This window comes from Pristis pectinata, chromosome 21 (assembly GCF_009764475.1).
Source record: "Pristis pectinata isolate sPriPec2 chromosome 21, sPriPec2.1.pri, whole genome shotgun sequence".
Lineage (NCBI taxonomy): Eukaryota > Metazoa > Chordata > Chondrichthyes > Rhinopristiformes > Pristidae > Pristis > Pristis pectinata.
The window spans coordinates 37,238,611-37,255,263 of record NC_067425.1 but is presented as its reverse complement, the minus strand read 5'-3'; the positions used below and the strand labels follow the sequence as shown (position 1 = coordinate 37,255,263).

Genomic DNA, 16,653 nt, shown 5'->3' with positions numbered 1-16,653 from the left:
TTCAAATCTTGGGCAAGCATGTCAGAACTGAGCACTGCAAACCCAGCCTTCAATCTTCATGGAGTTAAAGGAAAGCTCAGTTCCAAACACAATAAGGCAAGTATGTTCCTCCGAATGAGATCACTACACTCCTGTAAGAGGATCCATGATGTTGGCTACTCAAGCTGCCTGTGATGTTTCTGATCTCCATGCTATCCAATGTTAGGTGTAGACAACAGTTTTGAGCACAGAAAAGTAATTGAAGGTGCAAGGAAGGCTGAGTCTTAAATATGACCACTGCACAGTGTGAGCGGTGAGGCAATATTCATTTTCAGGATCTGGGTGTCATCAGCATTTATTGTCCACCCTAGCTATCATGTTGTATTCCCTGAACATGAGAAGCTTATGGTGTGATTAGTCATCAGGATGCAAGGAAACTATAATATTTAACAATAGAGAGAAGTTATTTCTGGCGGTTGTTTAGTCTTGACTCAGGGGGCAGAGTAAAGTCATATTCATGGAACCCATTTGTCCCATTGAGTTTATCTCAGTTCTCGGAACAATCCCAACAATGTCATCCTCTCCCTTGTTTCTCTGTAACACATTCTCCCTCTCACATGCCCATCAGCTCCCCACTCCTCCTGTCACTCACCTATACTACCGTTCATTTACAGTGGTCAATTAACCTACCAGCACCCCTTTGGGATGTGGGAGGAAACTGGAGCACCTGGAGGAACCCCACATGGTCACAGGGACAAGGTGCAAACACAGTACTGGAGATCAGGACCAAACCCAAGGTGGGCCGTGCCTTCAATGACCATCACCTATAGTGGTGCTGCACCACTACTGACCAGGCTGGCTGAATCTAAAGGACACAATGGCTAGATTAGGTCTGCAGTGAGTGACACTTCACTAGGGATAAATTTACTTGAGCTTGATCCACACCAAATTACCTGAAGGTGGTCCATGACAATTTTGTTATGAGTGCCTGCCTCAAGACAGGTGAGACCACACCTGGAATATTGTGAACAACTTCAGTGTCCTTCCCTGCAAAAGGATTCACTTGCCACAGAGGGAGTATCGGCCAAATAGTATCAGGATTACCCTATGAGAAGAGATCGAATAGACTAAGTCTGTATCCTCTAGAGTTTAGCAGAATGAAAGGTGATCTCATCGAAGTTCACAATTTTTTTTACAGGCTTCCCAGGTTGGATTCAAGATGTTTGAGAAGTTTACCTTCGCTGAGGCGTGTAGGACAGCAGAATATGTAGTAGGCTATATCGGACAGAAATGAGGAAATTTCTTCACCCTTTGGAATTCTCTACCCTGCGGGGCTTGGGGGCCCAGTCTTTGAATGTATTCAAAACAGAGTTCCATAGATTTATGGATATTGAGGATACAAAGATATGGGGAAAGTGCAAGAAATGGAACCGAGGTGGATGATCAGCAATGATCTTGTTGGATGGCAGAACGGGTTTGAGCGGCAAGACCGCCTACTCCTGCTCCTAACTCTTATGTTCAAATATAACATAATGTGGAGACAATCCTTGTAATCCTTGTGGAGACAAAGTCCCATCCTGGCACAAACAGCACCAAAATGCTAAATTATACAGATTCAGAGCAGATTTGGCAGCTCAGACCTGGGCATCCATGAGAGCTTTTTGTAACCTCACAGCCTGGCCTGTTTCTCATTGCACCATTAGCGTAAAGCCAGGGTTTACTGAGGTGTGGAGAGGGCATGCCAAGGAGGCCTCAACCTGGCAAATTTGCTAAACATGCAATAAACAGATATAAATAATCCATTGGCAGCCGAGGATCGTTAACATGTTCAGTTAACGTGAACTAAATCTGCAATTAAAAACCCAGACAGAACCAGCAAACATGATTGTCATAGTAACTCACATAGCTTACTTGTGCCTCTCAGGGACATCTGCTGTCTCTTGCCTATCCTCCATTGGCCTTGCAGGTCATTTGGAGCTAACCCTGACGGGCCGGCTGGCATCGACCACACTAACATCCGAGGACCTGCTAACAAAATCAAGCCTTACAGACATCCCCCGCTCCTGGCATTCCCAACAAGGGATGGTGCTACAGAACACCTCACATCAGCCACTGACTTTTTGGGGTGGGTATGATGAAAAACGTTTCCAAACTCAGAAATCTAAGAGTTCAGGCAAGAGCAGAGAAATAATTCAATAATATGTGTTGATTATAGGTTTCAATGTGCTGAAGATGTTCAAGAGACTAAGTGGTTAAAAACAGGATTTAAATATGTACAGTACTGTGCACTATAAAATCCAGCAGATAGGCTGCATCCTTTAGCAACCCTTGCTTTGACCTACTTTCAGACTTCAAAATGGGACTCACAGCAACTACGATTTAGATTGTCTTGTTTCCCCTTAAAGAGAGAAAAGGCAGTGGTGGGATGAAAGAGATTTCCAAAGTTTAAGGACAACACAAATGAAGAACATATGTTTCTATGAACAAAACGGACTCCAATTCAATCATGCAACAGAAGCTGGATATTTCTAGCTCTCAATCATTCACATTAAAGGGGTAAGCAGGTTGGAGTTGCCTACCTGGATTATGATTGGAAGAGAAAGCCCATCTGGCTGTCAAGGGGAGGACTTCCAACAGGCTGATGCAAACCACTCAGCGTAAAAGTCCTGCCTTTTCTGTGGAAGAGAATAACTGAGTATCTGCCTGACGTTAGTAGGAATACAGCGGCTTTTCAAAATGTGCAATAAGATGGGTCTGAGTTTTATCAACTGATACCAGGGTATTAGCACCCGGACATCAACCCACAAAGTTCACACTTCTCATACAGTCATTCCCTAAGAAAGGAACAGAATAATGCTCATTGAAAGAATGATATTTTTAAATAGACACTTTATAATGCTGAAATATCAGATCATTTAATGTCTTTGCATCACAGATTAAAACGTTTGCTTTGAATGATTACACATAAATAAAGACAATGAAAGCCAATACTGTGTTTGTATAAAAGATATTTACTTCAATTATCACACCTAGGGTGCTAGTGAATAATACATCATGTGAGTTTCATACAGTGATATTGCTTCTCCATATCATATAGGGACTGTTTACAGTGCTGAGAACAAAGTATGCAGTATGACTAATCACCAAAGACAGAGAGAAACCTGATTCTGCCACAGAGGGAGCAGATTCCACTTTTGCCAGCCATATAGAAAAGTTTTGACCAATTTCTAATACCAAGAAAAAACAGCTATGAAATGTGGATCACAGTGAAAAATGGTTAGCATAAAGCCATGTGCACAAGAATGACACTTTGTTTTGGTCATCTGGGTTTATTATTGTGAACTTTTTCTGTGACTGTGAATAGCAAATTCTAAAAATCATCTAAAACATTTAGTATGTGACGGCATTAATAAACGGAATACTGCTAAACTGTAAGACACCACAAAACGCCCGGGGAATGGGTAAAGACAATAAGCTTATTAAAATTGTCCAGGTAAGTATGTCACACAAGTGTGCTGCTGTAGCACACGGGGCAGTTCAGAAACTGCCCACTAATGACTAATGATTATTGCACAGATGGTCATGTATAATTCTACAGATTTCTGCTACCTTCCCCAACAAAAAGGAAAAGGTTTTGTGAACAAAACCTTTTCTTTCTACTTATTATTGAACAATTTGATTTAAAGGGGGCTCTAGGAGGCTGGAGCAAAGATTACAATCACTGTCTCACCTCAGCTTACAAACCATGATTCAGACTCATGCTATAGAAATTAATGCTGTGCAAAGCTAGAGTGCTCAAGCTCAACAAGCAGAAGTGAAACTTGTTTGCCATACTCAAAGTTAATTTAATGCTGTAGATAACTACAAAACTAAAAGTTGCACATGTTGGAAATCATAAAAAACCAAAAACACTCAGCAAGTCAGTCAGCATCTTAGGAGAGAAAAGACGTTAAATTTTATCATTCTGAATTGTACGAAAAGGTGATGTTGCTTTGTTTGTTCTCATGGATCAACAATGCTTAACAACGGGATCTTGTTCTATTCCACTGCAACGGAGGAGATTGTCTCTCTCACTGCTGATAATGGGCACTGCAGCGAATCCAACCAGCAACAAGACTGGACAGTCTACCACTGATACTGAGTGAAAGGCATAACTCTGCATTGCTATCATGACTGCAGTGTCATCTCTAGGCACGGTGTAAGAAAGGAAAAAAAAAATGAAGGAAAAGGATGTCACTTTCTCTCAGAGTATCACCCTGATATACCAATATTCAACATTCTGGATGGCCTTACTTCCTTACTAGATGCAAATATTTCAGCAAGGTCTCCTTTGATGATGATGTTGATTTTCACCTTTCACAAGGACGATTGTCCTTGTCCTCAATCTATCCAGACTCTGCATTACCTGATTTTGCTCTACCTGAAAGATTTAAGGGACATTTTTCAGAACATTCAAGCAGTGCTCAGAGTGAGACTCGGTACATATATCAACACCAACAAATAAACACAATCTCTACCTCCAAATATAATCCAGGACACTGTCACACTGTATTATCACTTCTTACTTCTTCTCCAAGTCTTGAAACTAAGCCAAGCCACAAATTCCATACTGCAAGAATAGCTCACTAATACTTGTACTGTATTCCAGCTGTGATGAACATCACCTTAGCTTGTACTGACTTCTTCACCCTAGAACCTGCAGCTCTGAGTCACGGCTCACTGATGATCTTTCAGCTAAAAGGAATTTTGCCAGTTGTCAGATGAATTGCCACTAGTTAGCATATATTCCAAAACATGATTTCATTAATTGCATCTCCCAGCAGTTGGTCACAAAGAAATTCATGACCAGCTACACTGTTTGGGCACCGAGTCAAATGTCCTCTTACATGTGATTTCTGTTTTGTCTGATGCTTTCCAAATCAAATTCTGTGATAATCCATTTTTACATCTTTCATCGTACTGATGACCTGCCTTTGTCTTTCACCAGCTGAAGACAGGTGTGGGGGATCTAGACAAAACTAGGAAATCGATGATTCTGGAAAAACTAAATCAAGCATTAAATTTTCAGAAAACCAATGAAAATTGGAACAACACTAGCTGAGTGTAACAATGAGTAACATTTGCACTTTTGCTTTTAATCCCTTGCAAATAAAACTCAGTAAACTTTGGGTGAAATCTTTTAAAAGAAGTGAAAACTGTACAAGAAATTCATCTTAAAGCAAGGAACACAGAGCAGGAATACCTTGCATCCTAACCATTATTAAGGATACCCTCCTGAAATGGTAAATTTAATGCAGCCATCTAAGCTGGGTCACGAGAGTTTTTCTGACTATACAAAAGCTTTATCTTCGTGGCACTGGGAAGAGATGAAAATTAGTTCGAAACAAACACATTAAGAAATGACAAACTCAGTTTCCTTTTGAACTAATACTTTTCAGGTGTTATCAACTGCGTATAGAATGCATGAATTAAACTTGTAGATACTATTTTCTAATCAGTCTGGGATTCTTACAAGCAAAAAACAAGAAACAAATAGGTCTCGACTGTGGAGTGGCTGACAATACTTCATGGAGCTTTCTGCTCAGTAATTTGGCTTCACTGGCCTGTCCATTATTTGTTACTTATTTTTAAAGCAGCTGTTTTGTCATTGGCTATTTTACCGCATTTTTGAAAACCAACACTGCTGGTCTTGCAGATGATCAAAACAATGTCATTAATTTCATTAATTCATATTATCTTCTCCACAAACTACAAGGACAGCTTCAGCAAGGCAAGCCGCGCTGAAGCTCAGCATGAAGGTCAGAAGGGGCAGAAAATGAAACTCACATAAATCCAAAAGATTAATGCACACAGGAGTAGACCTCTAAACTTAGGTCAAATACCCCAGGTATAGTATTGTGGATATACCAAGACACACAGTCCACATGAATTTGAGTTCAACTAATGCCATGGTCTCCAAAGAACTTGAATTTAGTTTGATAAAGTTAGAGAGAAAATTTCACTTGGTACCCACAAAGCTGTCGGATTGTCACAAAAACCCTTGTTGACTAATGACCTTTAGAGAAGAAACTAAGCCTATCTGATCTGAGCAAAACTGCTGAAGAACTCAGTGGGTCGAACAGCACCTGTGGAGGCAAAGGAATTGTTGGCATTTTGGGTCGAGACCCTGCATCAGGACTGACAGTGCAGAGGGGAGATGGCCAGTATAAAGAGGCGACAGGGAGGGGTGAGACTGAAGCTGGTGGGCAATAGGTAACATGGGTACAAATATAGATTTTGAGAAAGCACAAAAAAAAACAGGGCAAAACAGAGATTCCAGCATCTGTAGTCACTTGGGTTTCCATCTGACTTGGTCTGGTCTAACATGGATACCTTAAATTGTAACTGAACCAGCCTAGGCCACAGAACTATGAAGTTAAAGAACTGCAGCAGTTATATTTGAATATAATGCTCAGCAATCAGTGAACTGTTTACTAAAACAATATTCCTAACACTTAACAAAACACCTGAAATAATCTTTTGTAAATTAGCATACAACAACAAAATATATAGTGCCTTAAAACACAACAGCAGATCCCACAGAAAGAACACATGATGTTGATCAGAAAGAATTGGAGATATGACCGAAGGCATGGGCACAAATATTAGATTTTGAGAAAGTACAAAAAAAATCAGGGAAAAACATGGATTTTGATAGAGGTCAGCTCCTGATGAGGAAAGGGATAGCACGCAGAAACAAACAATGTGACGATACAGAACCCCATGGAGATGAATGGCAAGGCTGAGGACAGACAAGGTTTCTAAACTCTGCAAATGAAGTGTATAATGGACCAAAGCAGAGGAGATTCAAGAGGAACAGAAACACTTCTTCTCTCAGATGATGACAGAATTCCTACGTATTTCCAGCAGCTTTTGTTTTTAAAAAGACTTTGATTCAGCTTTATTTTTCTCATCCATTATTCATATTTAAAAACAAAATCATGGACCCCAGCCTAGAATCCACATGGTGTATGTCTACTGATGGGGAACAATGTTAAAGTGTACCTGCAATGCACAATTGTAAAAAATATGCTGTGTGAGTTCATTTTGTGAGTTTTACTGATACATTCATGCAAAGAGAAAAATTATTAAAGCTAAGACAACAGGAAATGGAGGGAACCAAACAACTCCTCAAAATAAATATTATAGCATTGCTAGGGGGAAAGGAGGAAAGGACAGCTTTACTCTCAGCGTGCATAGCTAATGGTGGTAGGGTCAGCCTCTTACAAATTAGAATGGGTCGATAATGGAATAAAGAACAGAATGTGGGAATGAATAAGCAAAAGGTAAAATGGGGCTAAAAGAGTAAATCTCAACAGTTAAATAATATCAGAAAAGTATTTTGGTCTCAAAGCAGGAGATTGCAGACTTGTGGCTCTCTCAATCAACCTAACATGAGTTGCCCATGAAGAAGTTGAGAATATGGGCAAAGTCCTGTCTGTTCTGGATGGGCTGTGCAGGATAAATGAACCAACACTGGACTCCAAGGGTTTACCATCTAACAACAAGAGAGAACACCAAAACAATGGGTGATGAAGATTATTTTAACAGAATATTCCTCAGATCAATTTTGCAAGTGATGCTACTTTCATAGCTATAACAAAATCATTGTTGACTTAAAAAGGGAACAAATAACCTGAAAAGCTGGAGGGGAAGTGCTCAACAATAACAGAACACAAAAGTATCTGTTCCATTTCCTCAATTAAAATAATTTTTTTGCCACTTTCCAGCTCAGGAAAATTAGGAGAAATGTAATTGACTTTACAGCATTTAACCAGTGACAGTCATATTTCTCTGTGTCTGTATTTCATGCAGCTAACAATGAAACAAATAGAAGGGAGGTGCTTACTTGATGCTAGTGAGTTATAGGTGCCTATTGATTATGTTAGTGATGCTACTCTATGAATACATTACACTGAAACTTGAATCCTTTTTATGACAAACAGAAAATACCTTGCTTGGTGACGTCTTCTAGCATTGATTAAAACATATGGATTTATATAATGAATGAATTAGAAGTCATAATTGTGAAATTTATTCTCAGGAATTCAACCAATCTTTTCAAAGGTTCTAAATGAATCAGATGGCAGAAGAATAAGTCTGCTAGTTAGAGAATACACCTAAATAATAAATTAATCTTAAACTGCAGTAAGTAATTGGAGAAAGACGCTGAACGTTGTTAGAAATTTAAAGATTTAACAAAAGAGATTCTTGTATTCTTTCCTTAGTACACCTTCCTAAAAATGGGGCAGACTGCAGATTTTTTGAGATGTAAATACGTTATATTAAAGTTCTGAAATGTTTGTGAAATTTTCATAGAAAAGATTTGGCAGTAAAAGGTGGCCAATTCCCAGAAGTTATGATCAGAGATTTATTTACAAATGGAGTTTCAGCATAGGTACACTGTGCTGCTGTGCTTATCAATTGAAACTAGGTGTGGAAAATTGAGTGCATTTTTGCTGTTGAACAGCAAAATGATTTCAAACATCTTTCAAAGAGTCAAAGGATAAAAGTTCAAAGGAGGCATTTTTACAAAACTACAGCTAAAAATCTATGGAATGTTAATATTGCTTTTTATAATAGTGCTTTTGCGAGAAAATATGCTGATGACCCACCATTTACAAGGACTTTATAGGAAAATACTTCTAAGGCCATGAACAGAAATTATTCTCCTTCCACTACATCTGATTTTAGAAATCTTGTGCTTCTATGACTGTATCACAACAGATTTTAAAAATATATTCTTTGTAAAATAATGCTTTAAGTGCTTTGGGGAATGTATTCTACTTTTCATCTTTTTTCCACTGGTGCATATGTTTATGGGAGCCAATTTAGCGACTGCAATCACAATATCTAAGGTTACGACAGAGTCTGACTCTTTCTTTCTTTGCGTACTATCCTACTCAAGGCACACAAGAGTTCTGCTCTGTTATGTCCAGTTACTTATACTGGCTCCGAATGTCAGCATCAAATGCTGGGATGCACAAGTTGAGCAGAGTTTCACAGGAACGTGGTTTTATCACCGAATTTTAAGGTGGCTAAAAAATGCAGATGGTAATCTCAAAAGATTTAGGCTCAATCCCACCTAAGGAAAGTTTGGGATGGTCTCAGCTGTTGTTATGGGTCAAAAATGGAATGTATGTTGACTGTCTCAAACTAGTATCTAGCCATAGGGCTCTGCAACACAAACCTTCAAAATTTGGTGAGAGCCTTCAATCTTTTAAATGGAAACGGAAACGGTGCATACAAAGTGCTCGTCATAAAATGTAAGACTTAGTACAAGTTTCAGAGTTGCTACAGAACTGAGACTCAGACTAGAAATATTGTTCAACACTACAGAACCAAAATATAACAGGCAGCGATTAAAGACAGTGGTACCATCACCAGGTCTAACCAATCTCTTGGAAAGGGTAGGTGCAAAAGAATGACACACACAAAATAATTGGAGAGATTTAAGAATGAACATATTTCTTTATCAGGGACAAAATCTCAATCTGTGTTTCCTTCTGTCTTAATGCTAAATGATATAATGTTGCCAATGCATTTGACCATTTTTATTCAGAAGAACTGAAATATTTTACTACCCAAACTGCTTGCAGGAAAAATCAACAACTTCTAAATATCTTACAAGCTTGTAAAATTATAAGGCCCATAATTATTTACATGAAACAACAGAACCTGTAAAATACACACTGTAAGATCACAGGCTGCAATTGTCTTTACTCTGACTGAGCTATAAAGTATGATTAAAAGGGTGGACGTCTTGAAATAAAATAAAGTTTACAATTCCCTGTAAACTATCTAAATTTAAAGGATATAAAACCTATAGCTTGAAATTTTAATTGAAGCATCTACTTCGAAGTAAGTGAATGGTGACAGGCTTGAAGTTCCAGGGAAGATGAACAAGACCGTCAATGCACTATTATAGTGATCAAATGAAAACAACTCGAGTTTCCAGCCAGTCTGAATAAATCAGAATAAGAATAAATTACCTGTGTTGCCAATACAGGACTAAAGTAAATGTTTCTATTGTTCTCAGAATTTCAGCTCCAAAAATTATTTACAAAAAAAGGATAAATCTAAGGCTATTTGACTAACTCTAAAACCATCAGAATTAGCTCTGGTTATTAAGTTATTTATATGCTAAGTTTTGCACATCAAAGGAAGGATCTGTTTTTAGGGATTGCCCATCTCCTAAGACAGTGATCTGTACTTAGTAGTTATTAACTCAGATTTATGTACAGAATATTATGATCACTGTTCTTAAGAACATTCTTTTTATTTATGAATATTAAAAGATTTCTAATGCGTGCTACACTATACATCATTATGAATTACTACATGAATCTAAAGTTAAACACCAGTGTCAACAAAAGGATGAAACCTACAGATAATATTGACATACATAAATGACAAAACAGAAGGTTAGAATGAATAAAATCACGTCTGCCTGATACATACTGCTGCTGACACAGCATTCTTTTAACTGCTCTACAATGGCTGATAGCAAACACTGTCAAAATAACGTACAGACCTACTGCCCAACTAATCTCTGAGAAATGACATCTTTCAAGATTATTCTAAGTATCATCATTAACTCTGTTACAATGACTATGGGAATCCCATACAGCTAATCCCAAACCTCTAGTGTGGATGGACCCTTAAAGAAATTTCCACTACTGCAAACATTTCTAGGATTAAGTTATTTTGTTCTGAGAAACAAATTAAATTTGAAGCTTCAAGTTATATCAACATCAATTCTCACGTGTTTCAATTGAGGTTTAGTTTCCTGAGTTCTCCAGCATAAAGATCACATTGCAAAGTGGACTGCTTTGGGAAAGGATATACATGATTGAGGGAAGGTTTAGACAACAGATGGGAAGATTACAGTCTCAAAAATAGTTATGGAATTTTATAAAACATTTTTTGTTTCTCAGAGTTACTGAAAAGAGAAGCATTCAGCTCGTCATGCTGCTCCCACAAACACTTCCCTGCCAATAGTGCAACCTCAGGCATGAAGTCTGGTAAAAATCCAGTTGACTGAAACTACGGGGTGGCCACAAATTTCCGGTATTGGGCAAAGCTAAGGTCATGCAGAGTGGAAAGGAGTAGGAGGGAGCACTGCCTTAATGCTTGTGTTTGAGAGGACAGGGTCAAGAAAACTGATGAAGCAAACTGTCAATCCTTCTGAAACCTTCTGTTTCATTACCAATTTCTTCCTTACACCATGACCTGATGGACGTTTGAATAGCACGGGACACTCACATTTCATCAAAAGGGAACATAACTCTTGCCCACTGTTAGGGGCCATTGTGCGGTTCTGTGGGGCTTTGCTGAAAATAGTGGTTACATTACGTGACTAGTAATCCAATAATTAGTCAGTAATCCTAATTATCCAAAAGTATTAGGTCAAATTCCACTATGACAACTGGGGAATTTAAGTTCAGTTAATCATTTAAATTAAATCAAACTCACATGGAGGACAGAAGCAAATGTCAACTGGTTGAGTCAAATGGCCTCTTTTTAGATCATAACTTCCAAGGGTTTGTGTGTCACCTACTGCCAGAATGTATAATGGCATAAACTAAAATGGTTACCCACCAGGAGGAAGAGGAATCCCAGAATCATATCTGGACCACACCTCACAGCAGAGCACAGGAAGTGCTTTGTTTCTCTCACCTTTGGACAGGCTGAGGAGACCAAGAAAGAAAAGTAAATGGGGACTGCCCTTGACCGTTTACCAGCAATGACACACTACACTCCAGTGCTGGGAGAAAGATTTGTACTAATGCCTGTGGCAACAGTATGTATTTGAGGGAATGCTGGTTTCGCACAATTTTCAAAATTCATCTTATACAGCTTAATGTTGAGGAATGCTCTCTGGTGGGCATGAATGCTGGAGGATTTCATTCTAACTTACTGCCTTGCAGCCTCCTAGAGCCCTTCTCTATGACTAGCTGGAGTTGAATCAGCACCATAAGTACACTTAACAGCTAAGTGCTCAATCAATATGCAATGCACGATTTTTATGTAAGAAATATATGATTATTTAACATATCATGCAGATAATGTAGTTTTCCCTATAAACAGTCATAATCTGCTACAAAAACTACACACAACACACTGTGGTGCAATATCAGGTATATAACTCCTCAACCATAATTATTATAGAAAACAGAGTTCATATATTATAATTAAAATGACAGGTTATGATTGTGCTACACAGATACTTCAATGGATTCTGACCTAAAAGACCAACACAAAAATCATGATGCAATTTACACTGTGAAACAACTTCTAATCAATAATCTGGAGCTTGAAAGATGTCAAGGAGCCAATATTTATCCAGTGAAACTTGTAAAATATCCCAAATACTGCCGGCAGTCTGACCCTTTAGAACAAGACTTGCTCCCTTTCATCACTTCCTAACAATGGATAGAAAAAAAATACCGCACCTATAAATAAGCACAAAAAATATTCTTGTATACTGAAATCATCTACTGTTAGTTTTAATAAAAGATATGGCAAGAAAAAATATGTAACTTGTGACAAGCTAACTCATACAAGCCCTATTGATGACACAGCTTACTGAGGAAAGGGTGGCAGTATGCACTCTAAATGTGCATCAGGATGTATGAAATCAGCCAGGCCTAAAAACTTACACACATACAAACTTGTTCTCACACACACTCTCGCACACAAAAAGACAATAATATGAGGTCTGATCAGCGTGCTTTGTGGTTTAGAGGTTAAAAAGCAGGTTATAAAATATCTAGGTTCAGATCTTGTCCTGATTTGGCCTAAAATGGAGTGTATTAAACAAACCCTGGCCTGCAGAGAAACCAGAGTCAGTTAAAGCTATGAAACAATGTGCACTACATATCATTATTCTAAATTCACATACAAGGAAACACTAACTCACCTACCACATCTTTTTGACAAATCTTTTTTTTACATAACCTTTTTTTAAAAAATAAGTGGGCTAAATGTGTTTTTCTCTTTCAAAGTTTAAAACAGCAAGAAATCTCAAAATATCTAAGAAACCAAACTAGTGTGTTTAGAGTCAGATGACTGTGCAATCTCTCAGTGGCAACTGAACAGCTATAAAATTCTAGTCATTTGAAAACTCTCCAATTTTTTTTCTGTTTAAGAAGTTAATAGTGTAATATCGCTCTGCTGCCATTTTATGGCCAGGAGATCCCCTCGTTAGCCGATGGTTGCCGCTGCTTGAAGCCCACTTGGCAGAGGGGGAAGGCAAAGCTGTAACAGTTAATCCCAGACAGTTTGAAAATCAGTCATGACACAAAAACACTTCAGGGTACAAAAGCTTAACTGCATGTTTCAACTCTGGCTTTGAAAATGCTATGATGAACAGAACTTAATGCTCTCCTTTCTATATGCACCTTGGCCTATGGCATTTTTGCCCCGTGGCCTGCAGGGCATTAAGTGCGTGACAGGATAAAATGAGTACAGAACGTCCGAGGTTTCTCAATACCTAACTCTCGGGAGTTGTGCATAATTAATAATTTAATCTCAAAATTCCCATTCAATGGGCTCTTCCCGACTTGCAGCCTTCTCCAAACGATGGATAATGTTGTTCAAGTTTGCTGCTTTCTTACGCCTTAAGCTGTTCTCTCGCAAGCTTGTTTTTTGGGCAGGTGATGCTGTATCAGAAAAATTGAACAGCCGTTTCTGAAAGCCTACAGCGGAAGAGGATGAGGAGCCTCCACAGACAGTGCTCTGCTCACTGCTCGCCTGCTGCACCAAAGAGGTATCTTCTTTCAAATCCCGGGAGGTCTCCGTTACAGTTGCTGATGTGGAGGCTGATGAGGTAGAGTTGTCCTCTTCTACAACTGACTGCATTGAAGGCTGGCTTTTCTGGAACTCTTCCAAGGACGCTCCTGACAAATGTGCTTCCCGGTGAGATCTCTTGTTTCGACCCGGCTGCTTCAGGATCTTCTCATCTTCGCTCTCAGTATTTGGAGAGACCATAATATCTCTTTCTGACTGGGATGATTCCTTTCTGTCATCTTTAATGTCACCCTGCACAAGAGATTCTGCATCTTCATCACAAAGTGACTCTACCTGCCCTCCCTGAGGGCTCCCACGCCCAGTGCTGTAATTTTCCATCCCCATGACATTTTCCTTTTCTTCAGCCACCACTTCCAAGTCTCCTCCATCACAGCTCTCCCCTTCTGAACTGTGACCTGTCCTACTTCCTCTGACAGATGGAGAGCCACTGGATCCTGTCTGACCATGAGACCCTGCCTGCACTTCCTCAATGAACAGCTCCCTTCGAATTCGGGACCTGCAACATAACATGAAATAAATCATTAGACCATTCCAGAGGCTTGCCTCCTACCCTTTATCATAGTTACACAACACCCAATGGATATTAGAAGGTAAACGAACTCAAGTGCTTAATTAAAAGCTGACAACCCAGAGCGATTTAAGATTATAAATGTTTTATGAAGGGAAGTGATGACAGATGGAATAGATTTTCCAGACAGATGCCAGGAAATGTGTTGACAAGAATGAGATTTCAATATATCCACGTGTGAATTGAAAATCCCAAAATTGGTATTAAGGGTTTAATCCAGGATGGGAGAGACAACATGGGGTATAAATTTAAGGCCAAATGCTCAAATTGAGTCACATATGTTAGAGAAAATAAGATAAAACTGCAGATGCTGGAAATATGAAATAAAAACTGAAAATGATGGAAACACTCAGCAGGTCAGGCAGCATCTGTGGGAAGAAAAAGAGTTAATGTTTCAGGTTGGAGATCCTTTGCCAGAACTGGGAAGGAGACAAAAGAAGCTCGTTAAGCTGCAGGGAGAGTGGGGGAGGGGGATGTCTCTGAGAGGGTGCCCTTGCTTTTGTCTCCTTCTCAGTGTGTCGAAGCGTCTCCAACCTGAAACGTTAACTCTTTCTCTTCCCACAGATGCAGCCTGACCTTGCTGAGTGTCTTCAGCATTTTGTTGTTATTTTGTATTTGTTAGAATTTTTTGTAATGTTGAAATGGTCAGCTAAGTACCTTCAACTCCCATGAAACAAAAGCTAACACTAAATCAGCATTTCGCTGGATTCTTCCAATTTACATTCCAGATTTTGTGATGCTTAATACTCACCTTCAAAGCAGGAAAGTTGGTCATTAAACAAACTCATCACCAAACTCCAAGACCTGGGACTCAACACCTCCCACTGCAACTGGATCCTTGACTTTCTGACCAACAGACCACAATCAGTGAGGATCGGCAGCAACACCCCAAGCACGATTATTCTCAACACTGGTGCCCCACAAGGCTGTGTACTCAGCCCTCTACTTTACTCCCTATACACTCATGACTGTGTGGCCAGATTCTGCTCTTAACTCCATCTACAAATTTGCAGATGATACCATTGTAGTAGGCTGCATCTCAAATAACGATGAGTTGGAGTACAGGAAGGAGATAGAGAGCTTAGTGACATGGTGTCATGACAACCACCTTTCCCCCAGTGTCAACAAAACAAAAGAGCTGGTCATTGACTTCAGGAAAGGGGGCGGTGTACATGCACCTGTCTACATTAATGGTGCTGAGGTCGAGAGGGTTGAGAGCTTCAAGTTCCTAGGAGTGAACGTCACCAATAGCCTGCCCTGACTCAACCACGTAGATGCCACGGCCAAGAAAGCTCACCACCGCCGCTACTTCCTCAGGAGGCTAAAGAAATTTAGCATGTTCCCTTTGACACTCACCAACTTTTATCGATGCACCATAGAAAGCATCCTATCTGGATGTATCACGGCTTGGTATGGCAACTGCTCTGCCCAGGACTGCAAGAAACTGCAGAGAGTTGTGGACACAGTCACGGAAAACCAGCCTCCCCTCCATGGACTCTGTCTATACCTCTCACTGCCTTGGTGAAGCAGCCAGCGTAATCAAAGACCCCACCCACCCGGGTCATTCTCTCTTCTCTCCTCTCCCATCAGGCAGAAGATACAGGAGCCTGAGGGCACAAGGACAGCTTCTATCCCATAGTGATAAGACTATTGAACAGTTCCCTTATACGATGAGATGGACTCTTGACCTCACAATCTACCTTGTTGTGACCTTGCACCTTATTGTCTTCCCTGTAGCTGTGACACTTTACTCTGTCTTCTGTTATTGTTTTACCCTGTACTACCTCAATGCACTGTGTAATGAATTGATCTGTACGAACTGTATGCAAGACAAGTTTTTCACTGTACCTTGGTACAAGTGACAATAATAAACCAATACCAATATTTCATTAGTTAAGTTCCTCTTTTAAATTTCCTGTGCAATCCTGACCAGGGACCTGGCATCCTGTCTCTTTTGTTTACTGCAGATTAACTCCGTCAAATGTACTAAAGTCACACCTGACTGATTCCACGTCTGGTGACTTTGAAAGATACTGCCGTCATTATTATTTCTATTATTTATTTATCACTTTATAGCACTTGGTTAAAAGCAAAAATCTCAGGCAACAATCAGACTGAACATAATGCACGCCACACATTTAAGATGGAAATTAGACTGCATGCAGATGAGAGACACAAAACCACTTGTAAGGGTACGTAAGAACAGAAGGACACACAGCCCCTCAAGCATGTTCTGTCATTCAATAAGATTGAGG

At 39.5% G+C, this 16,653-nt stretch overlaps 1 protein-coding gene across 11 annotated transcripts in view; it reads right to left on the bottom strand.

Moving 5' to 3' along the window:
• The window catches only part of LOC127581520 (protein CASP-like), a 489,061-nt gene that overhangs the window by 33,811 nt on the left and 438,597 nt on the right, over positions 1–16,653 (bottom strand). For 5 of the 11 annotated variants that reach the window (XM_052035992.1, XM_052035989.1, XM_052035998.1 and 2 more), the window contains one exon: positions 2,948–14,326. The exons of 2 other annotated variants lie outside the window; for them this stretch is intronic. In XM_052035992.1, the coding sequence (XP_051891952.1) occupies positions 13,552–14,326 (775 nt within the window). In that variant the 3' untranslated portion in view covers positions 2,948–13,551. Of the gene's footprint in view, positions 1–2,945; positions 14,327–16,653 lie in introns of those variants that run through there. 4 more of the 11 variants (XM_052035988.1, XM_052035990.1, XM_052035994.1 and 1 more) reach the window with 3 other exon arrangements.